The sequence below is a fragment of the Streptopelia decaocto genome (assembly GCF_964273445.1).
Source record: "Streptopelia decaocto genome assembly, chromosome: 7".
Classification (NCBI taxonomy): Eukaryota; Metazoa; Chordata; class Aves; order Columbiformes; family Columbidae; genus Streptopelia; species Streptopelia decaocto.
In genome coordinates, this window is record NC_138661.1 from 26654307 (window position 1) to 26675957 (window position 21651).

At 43.0% G+C, this 21651-nt stretch overlaps 1 protein-coding gene across 1 annotated transcript; it reads right to left on the reverse strand.

Moving 5' to 3' along the window:
* Positions 1–1142: 1142 nt before the first annotated feature.
* Positions 1143–21405, reverse strand: PAX9 (paired box 9; the record flags this gene model as incomplete). The annotated part of the gene is made up of 5 exons (XM_082058363.1): positions 1143–2762; positions 12172–12324; positions 17483–17622; positions 19879–20505; positions 21402–21405. 5 exons carry the CDS (start codon positions 21403–21405, stop codon positions 2508–2510), a joined length of 1179 nt encoding a protein of 392 aa, XP_081914489.1. The 3' UTR covers positions 1143–2507.
* Between the last annotated feature and the right edge of the window lie 246 nt (positions 21406–21651).

Consider the following 21651-nt stretch of genomic DNA (forward strand, 5'->3'; position numbering starts at 1 on the left):
AAAGCTAAGGATCTGTCTCTCTAAGTATCTCCCAAAACACACTAATGCCTCATGGGAATATCAGAAAGGATTACTTTTATTCCAGAAATAACCTCTGGTTGCTCAGGAAAATTTTGAAAACTTTTAACACAGGCACACTTTATTACAGGCTTGCAAATTCTTGAGGCTCAAAAAGCTGTGCTGTGGAAGGTTCCTTGTCTTTTTTTTCTTTTTATTTTTTTTTTCCTTTGATTTACTTTGTGCTGTATAGGTAACTTAATAATTCTATAATCCAGTAAAACAACTAGGTTGAAAGCTAAAATCCTCTTGCCAGCTTAATCATTTATTGACTTATGATATTTTTCTGGGTTTTTTTTCTCCATTTTATTTTTAGTGAAGAACTTGTCTAGAATTAAAAATATTTGTTTTTCATAGTGTTCAAGGTCATCTTATTTCAGCTACAACTGCATAAAGACAGAATAATATCCATCATGTCACTAATAGTGTGACAGAATGGAAATGCGCTTGTGTGCACGTTACCTTTAGTGGTTTCAAAGAAACATTCTTTAAAAAGTATTCTGAATAACAAGGGTTTCAGCATCTCTTTAAAGCTAAACAGCTTTCAAATGCCTTTGAGGCTGAAGAATACAGGATCACATCCAGGATCAGATCTTTCCTTAGGGCCATAGTACTATACCTGTGTTCTTTATAACAATACAGTTCCATTAACAATTTTTAATGCAAAAAGCAAAGGTGGCAGCAGTCAGTTGAGTCCATCTATATTTCAGTGAATATAGTGTACATAACATATATACTGGTTACTTAGATTGTGTTGGAAATTTACCCACAGCTGTCTCAGTGATGAAAGCTGGAAATCCACAAAGAGACAACTCTGTTTTAATAAGGGACTGTATTTTACCTTCCCACTGAATGGATGTTTCATGCAGATAGATAAATATTTGAAGAATTAATTTTTCTCCTCTGCTTTAACTATGTCTAGTGTAATTTAAATTATTGCACAACATTTCTAAAAATACACAATATATTAATATTCTATGAAGGATATGAAATGTCACGCCAGGCTTAATTTTTTTTCCATGTTCATATTCTGAACATACCTACAGTGTGTAGAAAGCATTCTGGAATAACAGTTGGAACTTTATTATTGCCCAAGGAAAGCAGGTAAATTTTCAAAGATCAGAACGTTAGCTCTCTTGGGATTAAAGTTTAAAGCAAAATAACTGGCATAGATTACTTGCCACTGGATATAGAAATGTAGAAAGGGAACTTGTTAATATTAAATAATATCTGTGTTTGTAGCACCGCCACCAGTACACCTATAAGGGAAAAAACAGCTTCAGAACAACAATGTAAACTTTACCAAAAGCCATATTTTCACAATTGTTAAAGCAGAAACTAAAGACAACTTCTTAAAAAAATTACAACATAGTCTTGGCGTTGAAAATGCTGGACACAAAGGAGCCAACAATGATGGTACAATTCTGTTTCTCGGTGTGTTATTCTGTTTCTCAGTGGGTTTGTCGACAGACATGGGTTTGTAAGCATCTCTGCACAAATTGCACACTAATGGCAGTTTCCTCCATAGTTTTCAGTTTGCATTTCTGTTTGCACACTTGACACAAATATGGTTTTTCATTAATCTGGGAGGCTGAATATAGCTGGGGAGATTTATTTGGCTGGATTTCTGCCTTTGAGTCTTCTGCTGAGGACATAACTGTATTGCATGAGATGTCGAAGTTCCCACTGTAGGCACAAAAACACGAAAAAAATATACCTAAACCTCATCACCTGAGGCTATGAACTCACCACAGAAAGTCACAGAAAATAGCTAGAAAGTCACCTTTTTAACCTAAAAAAAAAAAAAAAAAAAAAAATAGAAATAAATGAGCTGGAAAGTGAGAACAAATGCTGCCAAAAGCCTATATTTACAAATGGATAAAAACACAAAGGTATTACTACTGCCTGATGATGGCAACATGCCAGAGAATCTGAGAGCCACCTATTACCTTGGTTCTATATTTGATGAACAAAACTCAACAAAACAACCAAAAGTGATATCTTAATAGTGTATTGTATAATCTCATCGATGAAAGGGATATTCTCTAGGCAATGGGCAAACTCCTATTTAGCCACATTGGCTGATGTGAGGCATAGCAGAATTTTCTGTGGTGATTTTTCTTTATTAATTTTTACACAAATCTTAATAACAATTGCACATTTAGAAAGTCTGTCATGATTAAGAATAAATACATGTGGTTTGACCAGGAGAGCGTGGGACAAGGCTCCATGAGCCCTTCGAGGGACGCAAGGTCTTCACTTAAAGAGCGCAACACCACACTTCTCAGTTTCTGATGTTGTCTTCAGCTCTTTAAATCCCAAAAGCCTTACAGGAGAGAAGTCATGAGGAGAAATGCCAGGTGTCAGCGGCACAAAGAGATTGGTCCATGAGCCAGGTTCAGGGGACGACCAGCCAGCTTGTTCCTGTTGGTCCTGGACCAGCTCCTGCATCAGAGAGTGGAGGCTGTGACCGAGTGGCTGCCCTCCCTGGCCGTCTGCATACCCTTGAACGCCAGCGAGGCTGGGATGTCACAGCTGTGAGGGGACAGTGGGGTGCCTCCAGCATGTTGCCAGCCGTGGCTGGCCATGTAGCCAGACGGTGCAGCGCTGTACGTCATGTAAGGTGACACTTGGGCTGGTGTGGCATAGGGAGGCATGGCTGGTGCTGACACAAAACTGCCGACAGCAGGGAGGCCATTGGGTGCCTGAAAGGAAAGGGAAAAAGGTTTCTAAGAGGGTAAGACACAGCAGATCTGACATAAAAGAAGTTGCCCTCAGACGCTGCTGGGGCTTTGTACAAGAACCGGGGCCAGTGGGGACACCCAGAGAGCCACCGATAACCACTCCCTTGGATTTCAGGAGTGCAGTGGCCCCTTGTTCTTTGCTTTTAAGACCAGCTACCCCACAACAGCCCCACACATCTCACCCAGAAGCCTGCCCCAGACAGGGACCAGCAGCAGATGTTTACGCAACACACACCGAGAGCAGAGCAGGAACCACCAAGCCCCCTCCATATGGCTTCCGTTCTTCCAGCAAGCTGTTTCTCAAGGACTCATTAAGCCCTTGGTTGCATCTAATCATTACACTTGAGAGATACTGCTGGAGGTATTTGTGATGAGTTTGTCCCATCTCTTTCTCAGTGAGCACCTTCATCCTCTTGGCAATAAGTCCTACGGGTTGGAGCAGGTGGGCTGCAATATTTACCCATCTTTCCCAAATTTTGCATAGGATGTTTGCCATTGTGGCTGGGCCCTGTCAGGTAGTGCTGTGGCAGTTTAAGCTGGGCGTGTAGTGACCGCCACCATATCAGTGGCAGGAGAGATGGACCCATCCCAGCACCTCCCCTACCCCAGCCTCGAAAGAGGGTGGGCTCAGCCCTGAGATGCTGTGGGCAGGCACAGGCATGGATCACAAAGAAATACTCTGTGAAGCAGAGGTAACAAGCAACGAGGGGTGTGAACATCTTAAACTGTTTGGTAACTGTTTGCTCAGAGCATGAGTCAGAACTATAGTATTATAATTACTGATGATGTCTTTTAAAAATGTGTTTTCTAGGTACTTGGGATATAAACTTGCAAATGTTCTTTGCTCATAGCTTCTCCTGGTTTCAATAGAGCTTCTGTGCACAAAACAATTGCAGGGCTGGGTCCTTTCCTGCGAGCTATTTTCCTAGGTCCTTCCGTAGGCTGGGGAGAAGGGTTTCTATTTAAATAGAGAAGGGAGAGTCCTTCAGTCTGCCAGAGTAGGATTTCACAATTAATGACTCCTTATTTAAATAAAAAGTGTTTGGTAGTTTATTTCACACCCTGTAAATGCTTCTTCAGTAGAACAGGTACAAACCAAGATTTTTGTCTTGCTTAAGTTTTGATGTGTGTAGTGTTTATGTTTTAGGATTTGAGATGGTATTTTTTCACAGAAATATTTCCTATCTGACTATGAAAGTACAGGTATCAATTCAGCAAATCAAGTAGCATCTGGCATTTTTAATCATCTGGTAGAACTGGACATAATCTGGATAGTGCAGAGTTAAGAAATGAAACAGACTATCATTTCTCCTAAAACTTCACATGATGTTAACATTTCACTTGTTCAGTTCCTGTCTGGAGTGCAACTGCCTAACTTTCCAGTATTTACCTCAATAATCAACACTGATCTGGTCTCAGACTCATGAGTGTAACTCACAGTTCTGCTGGCTGGGCCATCCTGTCACTGCCACTAGAGAAACCAAGTAGTAATCCTCCTGGAGTCAATATAAACATGGACGGCAATCTAAAACAGCAGGAGGCAGTGACAGGATCCTAGCCACAAATCTCCAATAGGTATATTAATTAGTACAAAACATACAGCTGCAGCAGCAACCTAATTGTCATTCCAAATCCATAAACACTTTGTTGAAGCTGAACTTGCCTATTCTTTTGAAAATCCAAATATGTGACCTAACCTTCAACTCCAATTACATGTCCCCTACTGTGTCACAGAATTACACTTTACCCTCAGCTAAATATCAGTGTTCGCAACAATACTGATTAATACAAACCTTCTAATAATGCACTGTAAATAAGTACACTTCTTGAATCACATGGAAAATTATTTCACTGAATTTAATGGAAAGTAAAAAGCGTGAGAGGTCCTAAGAAGCTGCTGTTCTCTAAGCTCCCAGCCTCTTCCAGTGCACAAAGTTCTTTTCAGAAGAACGTGAAACAAGAAAAGAGTACCTCTCTTTTTTTTTCCTAACAACAACAAAAAACTTTTCACAGAGGCACTAGATCCATTAGACCCAGGCTGTAACACTGAGACATCAAGAGCCACAACCCAAAGGGATCCTGCACAGAGAATTACAGAAAACCTGAAAGGATGCTGGGAGGGGAAAAGACTTGGAGCAAGTCCCTGAAGAGCCTCATAGCTGCTGTGGCAGCACGGGGCAGCCAAACCTCCAGCCTCTGAGGCTCAGAAGAGGGATTTTGGGTTCTGTGAGGCCACCCTGCTCCCGCCAGGCTGGCTCACTCCCAAGCAGGCTGGTACCAAGCAGAATCAAGGATGTGCCTTGAAGACCCATTTTAAGTAGGATTCCTCATGTCCCATGAAGCCTGGACTGTGGTTTTGAAAGGATTCTTCCTAAGTCTGCAGAGGAGGCATATGTCCCTCCAACCTCCTGTGTTGTCACTTGCTCCCCTCTACCATGTGTGGCTCTGGGAAAAGAAAGTCCTTGTTTGCCACAAAGAAGAAGAGAAAATGCTTCCCATATGCTGTACAGACTGCCATGCTGTAGGATGCTCTCCAGCCACTGGCACTTCCTTTTAAAACTCTTTTTGAAAAGGCAGATGCTATAACAACATCTCATCCAAGGAAGAATAAGACTGTAAATGCATCTTTCAAAGCTGTTCATAGTGCTGCATTGTGCCAAGGCAAAATACTGCTTGAAGAAATCACTTTGCCAAGCACCTCTCTCCACCCCACCATCAGAGGTGAAGAGTATTTGAGTAGAGAAAGGCAAATTTCGGTCCTCAAAAAATGTCTTCCTGCTATGTATGTCCAATGCGGTGTCCAAGCAAACAAAATCCCTGGAGCTGATGACTGTGTCTGTGCATGTAAATAAATTAGACCACAGCCAGTTCTTCAGCCCTGAGGATGAGCAGTGTCATGCGATACCCAGCCCTATGGCTCACCTCTCTTCTGCAAGAAACAGGGTGGCCTCATTCATGCAGCCTTTTGGGCAGGGTGCCTTGGCTATGCCCTGCCTGACCCCACCCTGGGACAGTGGCTGGCACTGTGCTAGTGGGCACAGGCTAGATCTGTGCCAGGCAAAGTGCCAACAAGCCACCTCTTTGTTGGTCCACTGATTCTTGAGCCCATGTCCTGATCTCCTGCAGCTCCTACAGATAAAGCTGCCAAGGACTTCTCAGGGACCAGAGACTGATCTCTTTGCATGATTTGGGGCAAACCTGAGCTCCTGAGCAGCTCACATTAACTCAGACATTATTGATGAATATTTAATCCAATCACATATATGTTCCCCTACTTCTGTTTATCATTGTGTGGCCTTCCTTGGTATGGTCTTATGGCACAAAGTAAAATGCAAGTCTCTGAATTACAATTGTTGGAGAAGCCCTAGTTTGTTACCAAATTACAATGAAGTTGCTACTTGGGTTGTTATTCACAAAACAGATGGGACTTAACTAAACTTTTTACATTTTTTTCAGAAGCTTAATTGGAAAGAATGCCTATCCTGATTTATAACAGACAGAACAACCCTTTTACCCCCTACCCCATAGTTTCAGGTAAGTTGCAACTGAAATAACTGATGTTTTTATAGTGTCTACTGGTTTTAATGTGAGAAAGACCTTATCCTAACTACTGAGGGCAGGATGTGGAGATAGTTGTGCAGAGACCACCAGTTTGGACCTGTCAGAGGCCAGCAATGCTGGAAAGCTATTGTCGCTGAATAAATGAATCATTCCCATTTTAGTTCCAGTGCCGCAAACCTTTACTGCTCAAAACCATTATGATGTGGATGCCAGCAGATGCCTTCAGCTAAGAAGGCAGCGCTGGGATGGCTAAGGAGTGTCCCAGCACAGCGCATGACTCTGCTTCAGGGAAGGTTTGAGCCATGCTCACAAAGCAGCCGGAGGTCTAATCTGGCCCAATTTTAAAGCTGAGGGGGTAGAGAAAACCTCACCTTATGTGATTTAAAACTATGTTACTAAACAAAAAAAAAAAAAAAAAAAAAAACAAAAAAAAAGAAAACCCCACTTATTTTCATCTGTGACTTTCATCAGTGAAGGACTTGACCCAATAATTTTAACCACAAGAGTTTTTACTTCTAAACAGCTTTAGGTACAATATGTAGGTTATCAGAAGGGTTGAATCTTGTCTGTCAATCTGGCACTTTTTACAAACATGACATTCACTTAAAATAAATGGAGGAGATTAAGTTCCATGACCCTGTATATACTGGATGAATAATTCATCCTGCAGTATTTCAATCAGAGGAAATGAACACCAAAATCTAAACATTCATAATTAGAAGAGCAAGAACCCTGTGGTGTTTATGGATTTTTAAAACCCTTAGAACTTGTTTTAAGTGCAGAGCTTCTTGAACCTGGTTTTTAAGTTTTATAAATATTTTTTTTCTTAATTTAAACCATTGCTTTTCAAGGGAAATCTAATTTTTTAAAACAAACAAACAAACATGTAGTTCTAACTGAACAAGAACCTCTGGTCTGCAAATGATAAGGGTTCCTGTTTGAAAGCGCCTACTGTACAACTTCTACAAGAAGAGAAATATTTACTCTGAATTACTGCTTCTATCAATGCTTTGAGACAACTGATGGAATAATATTTCCAAATTTTAAAGCTTTGTTCCAAACCTAGAACACAACCTCCCACCGATTTGCAAATTCAGCCAAAAATTTTCTCGCAAAGATACCTGCAAAACAAGAGTTGCTGGGTCAGGATCCCAAGTTGGGTCTGGTGCCTCTCTGCTGAGTTACTGTCGATAGGCACCAGTGCCAGTGAAGGGAATATCCAGGACAGAATTGAAAGCCAAAGTGGGCATAAAATCTTGCTTTAGGTCACAATAAATGATGCTGCTGAAACAAATGAACTGCATGTATGTTCACCACCGAAGGAGATGGGTTCAGTAGTTTTAACTGAGGGAATTTTCAGTTTTAGACATTTTAGGTACAATACTAACTAGAGATTACTTTTGTTGTCATTGTTTTCAGATTGCTTGGGATTTGTGACACACAGGGCATGGGCTAATGAGAAGCAACCCTAGAACCAAGCTTATGTGGGATTGTCTTTGAAACAAGTAATTTCCACTAGCTGTTTGGGCTCCTAAAAGTCAGAACAGCTCCTCTCCAAACCAGAGATAACTCACACACACCCCTTGATTTCTGTGATGAAGATTATACTGTTATAATGTCTCATACAGCTTCAGTCCCTTTCTTCTGCATTGTAAGGAGAGACAGGACACAAGCTTTCCAGACAAATTTTCCAATCAATCCACATCAGATGAACTACCCGCATCTTTTTTTTTTCTGCCTTGGTCTTGTTAATACAAGAGAAGCACACGATACATTCCACTTTCAGACATCATGGTATAAATCCAAATTCTATATTGTAATTAATTTATTTATTTTGTTTTGTTTCATCACGTTCTCTACTTTTTCTTCTCTGCTTTTTGCTTGCTTGACATGTGTTGTCTCAGTATCCAAATTAGGCCACCTCCTGTGATACATTCCCATGTGCCTTCTTAATGTTTTAGAAAATGACCCAGAGTCATAGCATTCAAAAATCACAGACCTGCATTTATGTTAGTTGTCACTAATAGCAAGAGTGTAAATTATCTCATTTCAGATTTATATGAATACAAACAAGACAGATTTGATGTCACAGGTGAATGCCACCTCAGTTTTACAGTCTAACTCTAAAGTAAGTTTCCAAAAGAATGTAAATGATTCTTCTTGTTTTAAAGTTATTATTTCCAATTATTTGAATCATCTGCCCATTGTAATGTAATTGTTACAATGTTTTATACATAGATAATTTATTGCATAGACTAAGAGTGTATGTTTTGTATAAGTATTTTAGATGTCTATGGAAAAAAAAAAAAAAATAAAGTGTTTCTGGAGAAACAACATGGGCTTCAAGCTCGAGTTACCTAATTCAGCAGCCCTCATGAGCCTGGACACTGACTCAGCCCAAAATCCCCTTCTGGATTCAGCAATTCAGCCTGCATCAAGACTTGGGGAACACACCTCTGCTGAATAAGGTTGCTGTTTCATTTGTATTTCTCAATTCTAACACTGACTTGGATGGAATGAAGCCTTCCTGTCCTTGGATCAGCAAGCTCAGCGCATTGCCTTGATCCTCCAGCATGGAGCCTTCCCCTGAGAGCAAACAAAACAAATCCGCAGAGGCGTCACAACCATCTGATGCAGAGCAGCAGCTCCCCAGCCAAGTGGAGTGCTGGCAGTAGCTTTAGCTTCAGGGGCACTACTCTAGCTCTGCAGACAGACACTGTCTCGCTGCCCATTTTTCAAAATGAAAAAATTAAACAATTTCTAGAAACACTGAATCTTTTCTGAACGTCCTGAAAACATAATCACAAAGTAGCTACTGGAGAAGTCATTTTTTCCATAGAAAGGCAAAAGCATAGCAGGGAGCAGAGCTGTATATCTAGTCCTTCAATCAGAAGAACAAATTACCTTAAAAACCCAGAGGATATCTCACGTTCTTAGTGACATGCACATAATGAGTCAAAAAGGTTATGGCAACAAGACTAGGAGCAATCAAACACAAACTCCACACATAAAGGAAGCAAACATGCTAAATCTCCCATTTTAATTGGAGGTTAAGTAAGATTTATAAATCAAACCAGCATATGGGATCCCAAGGGAAGAGTAAACAAATTTTCCAAGTGAAACAGCAGCAGCATGCCTGTAATGGAAATCTAATTTAGGAAAATGGTATTACCTAAAGCTGTAAGTAATACACCTATGTTTATTTTAAGGTTTTAAAATGTATAACCTTAAATAATATTTTGTAGTTAACTAAATCAGAACTAAATTCTGAAGCTGCTAGTCAATGCCACAGCATCAATGGGGAAAATTACATGGGAAAATTACATGGGAAAAAGGTAATAAAATTACTAAGATGGCAAGGTGAATGTGAATAAGCTAGTCAGAGATAACCCTACAAACCAGTGTTTCCTGTCTTTTTATAGTGTTGGAAAAATTTATTGTAAAAATCTTTTCACAGCTCACATTAGACGCTATATCTATATTCTTGGTTGAATAAACTTCTCTTATTGAATATAGTCCCACTTACATTTTCTATTTATTTCACTGCAAGAGAATAGGGCAGATTTTAAAAAATGAGGACATTGTCATTAAATAAATTTGACATCCAAAAAACATGAACAAAAGGGGGAACATTTTCTAGGTAGGCTATTACTTTGAAACATATGCCTATTTTCAAGAAAGACTGGAAAGCGGTAATACATTGGAATTGAGGCACTTTTAAAATAACGCAAGGGCTTTACAGTCAGTCTGTTGCACAGCTGAGCTGGGTTAATTCCCAGAAGGTTGAGCTTTGAAAAATGGAGAGAGACCTTTCAAGAATGGGGAATTACAGTATTTCTCTTTCACTGTAAGCTGTACAAAACAATGTTGGTGTTTTAGTCGAAGTCACAATTAAAACAGAATTATTTGCATGCTTCAGTGCTTTAAGATTCCAAACGTAATTAGTTACCCAATCCTATATGGTGTCTCTTACAAATATGACATTTTCTTTAAATCTATTTCTCCTGTTGGTGAATTCAATGCATTACAACATAATGCATGAGAAAATTACACCACTTCCTTCTAAAATAATGTTCATTCCCTTAATAATGAACAAATCTCATTCCCCGCATTTAGTGTGCTTTTTTATTAACTTAGAGTTGTTTCCTTTACTTACAGGCATCCCCAGCTGCACTGAATAATACAGAATTCAGATAATATCAATTGAGTGTTTTAACTACAGTTGCGACATGCATCAAGATCACTCTTAATTGTATTTTCTTATCAAATTTTAAATCTCGGCCTCTTCAGGGAAATAAAAACCGGGTCTTGGAAACAGTAATAGTAGTTTGAATTTAAACACCACCACTGATGCTTTCCTAAGGGGGCCAGGGGCATTTTATATCTTTTGCAAAACAAACTATAGCAGAAACAAAAGTAAAAATAAAAAACTCTTTCTCAGAGACTGAGGAATCCACTACAAAAACAACCGAGGAAAAGAGGTAGGAGAAAAAGGCATGATGGAGTCAAGGTGGACAGAGGTGATTGTAAAACCTAAGTGCACTCCGAGGGAAAAGGAGTTTCTAATGCTGCTTCAGAAGAGGGATGGATTTAGATGGCTTTCACAGTGACGTGAGATCTACCACGTATGGCACACGCTAATATGTCTACCTAAAATGTCTCCCAAACATAGTTTATTGTGCAAGGTCTGTACATTCACTGAATGGTTGCTTCCCATTCATACTCCAGTTTAGGAAGGACTATATAAATGGGAGTCACTGCCTTTCCAGTGAAGGTGCTGGACCTTGGGATATATTCTATTATTTAACAAGCCTTGGAACTGAACTACCTCAAAGTGGAGTGAAAACAAATTCTGTTTGCTGTGAGCACAAAGCTTAATTTTGATGACAAAGACACAGTTTGATTCTTCCTTAGACAGATATACTGTGCTTACAAGACGAAAACGAAAGTTCGGGGGAAAAAAAAATAAAACAAACGCATGCCATATAAGCAAACTCCCTTGAGTAGGAGCTAATAACAGATTCCCACTGTTTTAGAATAGATTTGCACAATAATTCCATCTTGGTATTTTGGCAAAATCTGAAGTCAGGCAGGGCACCCATGGACATTAAACAAGCAAATACACCAAAAGGAATAAACATTTGTTCTTTCTATGCTGATGGTTAAAACTATAATGTATTAGCAAAATGTTCAAAGAAAAATGTCCTCTGTATATAATAGATTTAACAATAGATTGTAATTTCAATATGGCGTTATTTAAATGAAACCGAGGTTGGAAGAAGTAGACGTTAAGGACACAGCAACATGAAAGGGATTCTAATGGCTAGAAGCTGGACAAAGGTGGGGTCAAACTGGTAGAGTCCCCACTTTGTCCTCTTCAGGGAGAGCCTAAACACTGGTGCCCTTTGTCTAACAAACTTCTGATGATGCAGAGGCAATTACTAGGAAGCTGGTAAGTTAATGAGGGTGAAATCACAGCCCCTCGATTATTGAATGACCATCATTATGACTAGGTATGTAGACAATTCCTAAGAGCTGATAAATTGCCACAACAGACAAATTCAAACACACCACACAATCTTTATCTGCTTCCCACTCTACTACAAGCAGCAGAACACTGAACAGTTCAAGTCCTATCTAATCCCCCTGCCCCTGGCACTCTGCTCCTTGGCTGTGAATGGTATATCCCACCACTCTTTCTTTTCCATCCATGGTCCTGTTGGTCGCAGCAGAGTTCCTGGTGGGCTGAGACCCTTTGAGCAGAGGGTGCTCCAAGTGCAGTTTGAGTGTCATTAGACCATTCACTCACCTCTCTGACTTTCTTTATTAGTTTCATCCAGGTGGAATGCCCTGAAGCCATGTGGGTTGGTGGGCAGGGCACTGTGTTTTGGCCGTGGAAGCAGGTGGCCAGTAAGAGGCAGGTCTCACAAATGGGGTTCGAATGGGGTGCCATCCAGATCACCTGGGAAGGAATCGGGTGCATGTAGTGGGATCAGCTCATGCCCCTCACCCACAACATGCAATGATATGGATGCCTAGACCTCGAGCAAGCCTTCTTAATGACAGTATTTTAATAACAGGCACTGATCTGGAGATCCTAATGAGAGTGACACAGAACCAAACAGTCTCCAAGCCAAGGTCCAAATCTCTGCACCAGACAGGAACTCTGCTAACAATTCTGCTAGGTACTATGGCAAGAAAACCAGTAAGCACCTCTCCTCAATTCCTAAACCCCCTCCCCAGGTGTGAGTGAGGAGCAGGAGGTCTGGACCTTAATCATCAATTGATTTTGCACAGACCCATAGCATGAATCCAACTGCCTGAATCCTGATTTGGAATATAAAGTGACAAATAAGTAATCTGCTAATTAATTTTTTCAATAAAGAATCTGTGTAAGAGGGTGATGTAATTGACCATAACATTTAAGGTTACCTTTTCATCTTATTCTCAAAGAAGTTACTGTATGTTGTGGGTTCTAAGGACTGCAGATAAAAACAATTACAGACGCTTTAGCCACCTCATATACAGTTCATTGTTCATCTACAATCAAAGATGAGGAACTAAATGTTTACATTGCCTATATTCTCTGTGCAAATAATTGTCCAGAATTGCACCCACAATTATTTGTAATCACTTGCCCTAAAATAGAGCCTTTCCTTTGTGTGTTGTAAGCACATGGAGCTCATGACCCCTAATCAGAATCAACCGAAGGACAGGGAATTGCTACCACAGCAAAGCCAAAAAGTCAAGCCACTAACAGTTGCTGAAGTTCTGCTGAGACACTAGGTGAATGAAGCACTTGATACTTTGAGGTCTGCCCAATACATCAGAGCAAGATTTCACTCAAACCATGTTTGCAAGACTCTTTGAATCAGGAGGAGTGTTCCCAGCATCTCTGGTGGGTTTGGGATCAGGCCTCCAAATAACGTACCCTTTCCAGGAGTGAGCTTGCAGTAACTGCTTGCTCTTAGACCCCCCCAGTTACAAGCTTTTTCCTGTTAATGAGCATCAGCTCCCTTTGGCAATGTGCACACCTGCTTCCTGCAATGCATGCAGCAAATAATTCTGAAAAAAAAAAAAAAAAATATTTACAAAACTATTTGCCTCCCAACAAATAGTGCAGACATATGTCAGATCTTCTGCATTCTCATACATGTGTGAACACAGAGCACAATTTTTTTCAGTTTGCACATCCATGATATTAGTCCAGAAAGTCACAAGCATAAGATGACTGAAAACTGCATTTTAAATACGATACATATTTATTAAATGTTTTCGTTTCAAATGCAGGGTACAAATGGGTTGGTATTTCAGTAATTCCAGCTATTTTTTTTTTTCTAATGCAGCTGTCAGTATAAGCTGCATAATGGATAAAATACTCAAAATATTCATCCTTTGTATTAATAACATATAATTATCTGTAGAAACCATCCCCCCCCCATCACTACATTAAATGTGCCTCTCGGTAGAAATACTGACACGCAACTGAATTCTGTGTGAAATATTTATGACCAAAAACTGTCAAGCTCTTAGAAAAATCTATTTTCCCTTTCAGTTTCTCTGATTCACAGTCGCTCTGTTTGCAAAGCTGTATGACATATGTGTGAATATGATGTACTGGGAAAATATAATGCGATTATTTATGTATAAACAACAACTTGAGACATCAGGTAATTAAAAATTAATAGAAACTTGACAAGGCATCTCTGTGATTTCCCGGGGAACATCCAGTACAGAATCACAGTCTGCCAGGTGAAGCTTTCCACTCCTCAAATCCAAATACTGAACAGCATTGCAAATAAAGACCCCAGAGACACTATGAAGTTCATAATACTTAAAATAAAAAATGTTCTGCATGCAAAGGTTCCATTTCACATTAATTTAATGTGACTATGTATTGCTGAGGCAAAAATCTGCAGTCCTCCTGCCTCTTTTGTGAAGTCCTAACCCCGTCCAAATTCCCACTGATGTGTGGGGCCAGGGGTGAAATGAAGCCATTCAAAGCCACTGAAGAAATCAGCATTGGCTGCTGGCTGATTAGTCTGCAAGGTCAATAAGAGTTTCATCTGAAAAAAGCCTACAGGATCCTATGCATTAAAACAAAGGTGTATCATTTAAATGGAGGGATCAAATAAATATAGTTTGAAAGTACAGAACTCTCTGTTCTTCGGGCTCTGTTTTTTCTGGTCTTTTTCATACAGAGGGAGTTTTCCAGGGGATTTCTTGAGAAGTAGAGTATTACCTGCCATGAATAAAGCTGGGGGAACAAGTCCTTCACTCACCTATTGACTCTGGAGCTATTTGCAAGCTGTGGACAGGTGAATCTGTGTCTTAAATGTTACTGGTGCTCTAAATGCATAACTGACATTTGTTGGAAACAGCAGAATTCCCTAGTACTCACACAAAATCCTTTGTTAATGTGCTTCAGAGCACATTCCTTCTGCTCCTGTTGTGTAATTGGAAAGCCTAAGTGAAACACGCACACTTGGTTCCCTGCTGCTCTACTCCTCTTGCGGGCACTGCTGACTTTGCTAATAGAGACATAAAATTGGAATATTACAGAACAGTGACTTCTCAGGGGGAGATCTGCTGTCTACCTTCTTAAGGGCCAGCTTTTGAAATGAGCTTTGCCCAAAGGAGATGAGGAAATCAGCGTTTACCCCGAAATCCAAAGACAGAGCCTACTTCACTGTGGTCCTTCTGATACATAAATCATGACTGTGGCTTCCCCATTTTCCACCATTTCAGATACTCTTTTGCTAGATCTGTACAAAAGAACCAGTATTCTCTCCTGTCCCCTGCTCATCTATTTACACCCAAAGCCATACACATTGCAAGACACTATGTAAAGATCTAAGAGCATCAGAGCCTTTCGGTGAGACTTTACTGTCACAGACCATCACCCCAGACTCATTGTGCTTCAGAGAACAGACAGCTAGTAAGTCAGTGCTACATGCAACAAAAATTCAGTTCAAAAAATCATTTTGCACCTGCTTGGAACAAATCTTTTGGCAAAAAAAAAATGTTGCAAAAACTGCAAAAAATCACATTTTCATGTCCTTATTTGACTTGAACTTTCTCTGAACTTATTCTACATTAGCAAGGTAGTAAAATTGTGATAGATTAAGCAAATTAATGTACAGGTGAATTAATTCTCTGGTAAGCAAGTCTGAATACTACATGAATAGACTGGTCTATACATCAGAACTTTCCAAAGCCAAATTCCATTTACCCATATTATTATGGGGAAGGAGGAGGAATCTCCTCTGTGTTTTCTCTTAGTGAACAGAGTTCTGAAAATTACCTTTTGGACAGATACTTATTAGCTTTTCTGCCCTTTTAAACTCTCTGGACAATGTAGTTTGATAAATGAATTCCATTTTATTAAAAGCATTTTTCTCCATTTTTAAATAGCAAATATGTTTAAATTACATTTATCAGATGATCTTTCAGGTTGAACAAAACTTTAAAGTAAGATTGTTATTGACATTAGAACATTGATATCTTATGAAGATGAAAGCATTCATACTGAAAGAGTGAAAAAATATAAAAATTAATTTCCAACATCATTATTGAGAATAACCCGATTTACATAACATTGTTCCTCAACACGTCTTTTGAGTTAAATGAGACCCCAGCAAAGGCAATTGTTTATAGCCTATGGGCCAGGTCCTGTGAATATTTTGGCAGAATACTCTGCAGAAGGCCCAGTCTGGAACCTAAGACAATGCAGCCATGGTATGGCTGCTCTTAACAAAATAATGACAAGCTATTTCCGTAATTTTTAGTAAGACTGCTAACACTTCATTTGGTTTGTTTTTAAAGAAAATTGTGGAAGGATGAATATTAACTCTAAATCTAAATCTACTTCCATCTTTAACAGTACAGTCATGGCAATACTACAGTGCATATCATTTGTAATGTGAAAAGAACAGAATAATAATGGCTAATAAAAAAACGTAACACAAAACAAATAGGACAGCATTAAGGGTGGTATATTTTTTGTAAGACAATATATGAAATGAAGTTGTTGTTCACCTTTGGGGCCTATGACATTTCCCACTCCGCCTCGTTCACCTTTTTGCAAGCATTCCCACAGTTTGCGCCCCATATCTTGAATTTGAAACGGTCTGGCTCAGCACCAAACACAAGCTACAAAAGTCTCCTCGACATGGAGTCCAAAACTAGACACAGAACTCGAAAGCTATGTCCAAAACCTCTGTCTTCGGGAACACGCTGAACAGAGATCACATTTTTTCCTCGGCTTTGTTATAAACATAACAAATGAAGGGCAGGAAAGTCGATATATCTGAGGAATCTGTGATACATTTTGAGATGTTTCCATCGCACAGAAAAAAAAAAAAAAGTTTTCAAAACCTGTGACTTCCCAACTAGTATGAGTTGAGTCTTTTATAGCTTTTCTCCGAGCATGAGATTTGACTAGCAAGTACAAAGATTTAGACAGAGATTTATTAAGTAATAGTTATATTGTGCTGTAATTAAAACGTAGGAAATTCGCAGTCTGCTTAAGCGTTTAGAAATGCTTAATGTAGGAAGCAATTACACTTCATTTTCAAATTATTCCCCTGCCTACAGAGCACGCTGCGGGCAGGATAAAACGGGGCTTTAAGTACAGCAGCGGGACGTACCCGCTCACACGGTCCGGGGCCGGGCAGAGCCCCTGTGTGCGGCGCGGTGGGGTCTGGTCGCAGGGCGGCTCGGCGGGCAGGCAGCCGGCGGGGGCCGGTGCGCGGCGATTCTCGGGTGTCTGCTGAGCGGGCTGTGCCGCGGCGGCGGGGGCAGCGCCGTGAGCCCGAGGCGGGCGGGACACGGACCCCGCCGGCCCTCCGCCAGCCTAGAGCCCCTCGGCCAGGAGAAAGGCGGGCTGGGGGCTGCGGCGGCTGTGTGGAGGGAGGGATTGGAGAGAGGAGAGGAGTGGAGGAGAGAAACAGGGTCTTTCCCGATGTCGCCCTTCTTGGCGGACTCGCTTGTAAACCAAAACCGAGGGCAGGCCGACACCGGCTCGAAACCAAGAACGACAGCACTGGGCAACGGCCAGAAACCCGAGGCCGAGCTCAGGGTCCCTGTGCATCACCGCCCTCCCCTCACTCCATCTTTACCTGACTGTACTTGGCCTCTTGCTCCAGGGAGCTCTTCTCCAGCCCGTTCACGGCGTGCTGGGCGGGGGTGGGGAAGCTGTTTCTGCCCAGGCTGCTCCACTCCTCCACCTTGGGGTTGGGGTAAGGCGAGGTTTCGCTCACTGCTGGGAAACAGGGGGGAAGAGTGGGTTAGAGGCAGGGGCCGAGATGCAGATCAATTTGTTCCGGACCGGAGACGGCTCCCTCTCTCCATGGGACGCGAACTGTGGGGCAGAGCTATGGGGAAACCTGTCCCTCGCCCGCAACACCTCGCTGAGCCTCCCGGGAGCCCCTGGAGAGGGTGATCCGGGGGTGGTGGGGGCAAAAAAGAATCAGCTCCCTCTGTGCAGTTAATGGAAGCGATCGCCAGCCGAGGCCGGATCTGGCTGAGTCGCTGGTTCCCGCGTCCCTGCACTGCCAGGACAGACTTGCCCCTCCCGGCAGGACGGAGCTGCCCCTCTTGACACTCATCCCCCGGGTTCTCCTAAAGGAGATTTACAGGAATCGCCTCGCCTGTGTGTGAGGGTCTGAGGACAAACGACACTCTCTGTTAGAAATAACGTCGACAAGGCTGCAAATTAATCAGACTTCACACGAGTTTGGGACCAGAAAAAAAAAAAATACAATAAAATCTGGAGGAAGAAGAAAGAGCATAAAAAGAAGTCCTATCCTTTACACGTGCATCAGCCACGGCACGGGAATACCGGGCTGTTTGTTTTTCAGGCGAGTGAATTCCCCGGGCCCCGCTGGGGATCCCGGGAGAGAATGGCTCCTCCGAGCCCAAACGCATCGGAGCCTGCGAGGCTGCGGGTCCCGCCGGAGCCGCTGTGAGAATGAGGGTCCTCACGATACCACTTCGCTCGGCCCCTCGCCGAGGCTGGGGAACGGCACAAATATGAAGTTGTCTTAAGAAACTGAGCTCTCTCGGCGAGCGCCCTTTTCTGCTGATCTCACACTTTCCCATGAATAGGGGCTTCCTTTCCGTGTCAGCAAGGTCAGTTTATCCTATAAATCAAGGGCGAGCAGCCCCCATCTGCGGCATCGGCCGCTCAGCAGCCCTGGCTCTCTGCTGGGAAGGGGAGGGGAGAGATTTTACATCGCCGAAAGATGTGTGCAGCTCCGAGGTCCGAGGGAGACCAGGCAGACACCGAAGCACTCAGCAGTACCATCAGAGGTCGGCCTGACTGGCAATGTGGTGTTAATAAAAGAGGAACTCGCTAAAAAAATCCTCAGATTCTCATTTGATTGTAATGTTCTCGTTCTTTTTTATGTTCCCTGCCAACACTACCTCTCCCCAGCACAGAGCATAGATTACCAGGGATGTATTTGTTAAAGTCGATTCAGAAACACGTTTATTCGTGCCAGTGTGATCTGAAGATAGTTTGAAGTAGAGAGCGAAGGACAAAACCTTAGACGTTTTTGTATTTATTAATATAAATGAAACATACTTACGTGTGCTTGTGTATTGCTTTAAAAAAATCATATTTTTAAGAAAAGAAAAAGACTTTTTTTGCAATGCCTAAAAGGACTAATTTGCATTTGAAGTGCTGATGGAACCGGATTGTTGCTGTTAAAACCCAATGAAAACAAGAAATCACAGCCCACCCTCCCCCCTCCCACCTCCGTTAATCGAGAGAGGAGAGTGGGACACAGAGATCGCTGTAGGCGAAGGTTATTTTAGACTGTTGTTTTAACCACATTCACTGTTAGCTCACTGGCAGAGTCTGAAATGGAAAATATGTCCCTTTCTTTGCGGCAAAGCGTAGCGAGTGACTGGGAGGCGCGACGCAGTTTCCAGGAGGAGAAAAAGAAAGGTGGAAGAGAGGAAAACAGCAAATCTTGGAGGTTTGGTTTTCCTGGACCACCGCTTCGAGAGGAAAATACAGCATCAGAATGAAAGCAATTAGGTGACATTTGAACTTCCTGTCGGAGCAAATTTGGCCTGATTGCGAAAACTAGAGAAAAAGGACTTCTCGGTAACGCCAAGGCGGCGCCTGTGACTGGAGGGCCGCAGCGAACGCCGGCCGGGACCGGCACGGCCGCGGGGCCGGGGCTGAGCGCGCCCTGGGGCCACAGCACCCCGGGCCGTTCCCTCCCGCCGTGGTCGCCACGTTTCGGGTCATAAGAGCATCCGTGACGGCCGATATTGTACGGTTTGCTCGTCAGTCTGCAGCCCATCCCGGCACCTCCGATCTGCCCGCGTTCCGGCATCATCCGGTAAACTCAGTGCCCGGCTTGGGCTAGGGAAACGCGAAAGGTTTCCCGAGGCAAACCACGAAACAGCCTTCCGAATCCCGGCGTGAAAGGAGCCCAGGAGCAGGAGACCGAAATGCCCCGACTGCCTGGCTGCCGCTGCGGCCCCGGGTCCCCCTCCTCACCTTGGTCTGTGATGGAGCGGATCCCCAGGATGTCCGTCACCGAGTGGGAGGACGGCCACGTCCTAGGCATGGCCATGGTGCTGGGGATCGCTGGCACCCCGGGAGGGGTTGGCACCTTGGCTCCTGCAGCAGCGATGGGGCTGGGGTAAGAGTAGATGTGGTTGTAGGGCAAAGCAGGCTGTGGGGGCGGCTGGTGCTGCTTGTAGGATTCGTAGTGGCTCTGCTGGGACAGGTTCCCGATTTTGTTCCGGAGGATGCGGCTGATGGAGCTGACCGACGGCACGTTGTACTTGTCACACACGCCATCGGCCAGCAGGCGATCCCGGATCTCCCAGGCGAAGATGCCCGGATCCCTTTGTTTGTAGGTCCGGATATGTTTTACCACCGTGGGGGTGGTGACCCGAGGCTTACTACCTCCGATAGCCCCCGGTAGAATGGAGCCAGTCTCGTTGTAGCGAGCCAGGATTTTGCTGACACAGCCGTGGGAAACGCGGAGCTGCCGGCTGATGTCACACGGCCTGATACCCAGTTGCGCCAGTTCCACAATCCGCAGCCTGATGGCATTGGGCAGGGGTCTCCCGTTGACAAACACCCCCCCGAGCTGGTTCACTTCCCCAAAGGCAGGTTCTGCAAGTAAACACACAAACACACCTGTCGGGCACAGTGAATGGCTCAGAAGGGGGCGTCTGAACTGCTTCTTATCACAAGGCAGATGTCACAGTTCGGGGACCCCCCGGCCGCTCCACGCACGCTTCTTTATAATAGTAGAATGTGCCCGAAATTGAAAACACAATTTAAAAAAAAAAAAATATTTTTTTAAGAAAAAGAAGTAATAAAAGAAGTAATAAAGAAAACAAAAGAAATAGAGAAATAAAAAACTAAAAATAAAAACAAACGTGGCAACAAATGTCGGAGCTCGCCAGACTTGCATCAAGCGTATTCCAAAAAATCACATTCCAGAAATGAAAAACGGGGTCGCCCAACAGACAAGTCAGTTTTATTGCCACAGGAAGAAGGAACATGAAGAAAAGAAAAAGAAAATAAAAACATTTTCGGAGACGTGAGGGAGGGGGAGGAAGGAAAAGTAGTTGAGGAAATTCTTTTACATCTTGGGAGAGGGAAGGGCAACGCGGTGCTTTTGAGTCGCGATTAACTTTTTAAAGACCGTTTCTGGTGCTGTTAGCGCCTCTCGCTTAACAGCACAATTACTCCAGGCTGTAAAACAAACGTGCTAAAATGTTAACTGCTAAGATCTGTGTCAGAAATAATATACAACGTGCCACAGGCTCCAGCCATCCACTCGGCTGGGATCCTGCCTCGCACTCGCCTAATAACATTAATAATAAACCTAGGAGTCATTAGCTTCTCTCTCTTCCCTCCTCCTGACCCTTAACGTGTTCTTACAACTTGTAGGAACACGAGCAAAGTCAATAAGGGAGCTGCAGCAGCGGCACATGACAACACACGGGTGCTCCCCCTCTCTTGACAGCACTTGAACCCTCCTGCAGCTCCCAGCCACTTACCCATTCCTCTGAGCAGGACACCTCTGGGGCTGCCCTAAATCCCAAACGGGGACCTATGCCCGGAGATGGGCTCCCAGCCTCCTGCGCTCCCGGCTGCACTAGCCCCCGCAGCTCTCTGGTTTCCACCGCGTAGGTAGCAAGGACGTGAGAGAAAAAAGGCTACAAGAAAATCTACTTCCCGACGAAAGAGCCTTGACTTCTGCATTTCAACCTCAGGGCAACGTGGGCAGGGCTGGGCTGGGCAGGGCGC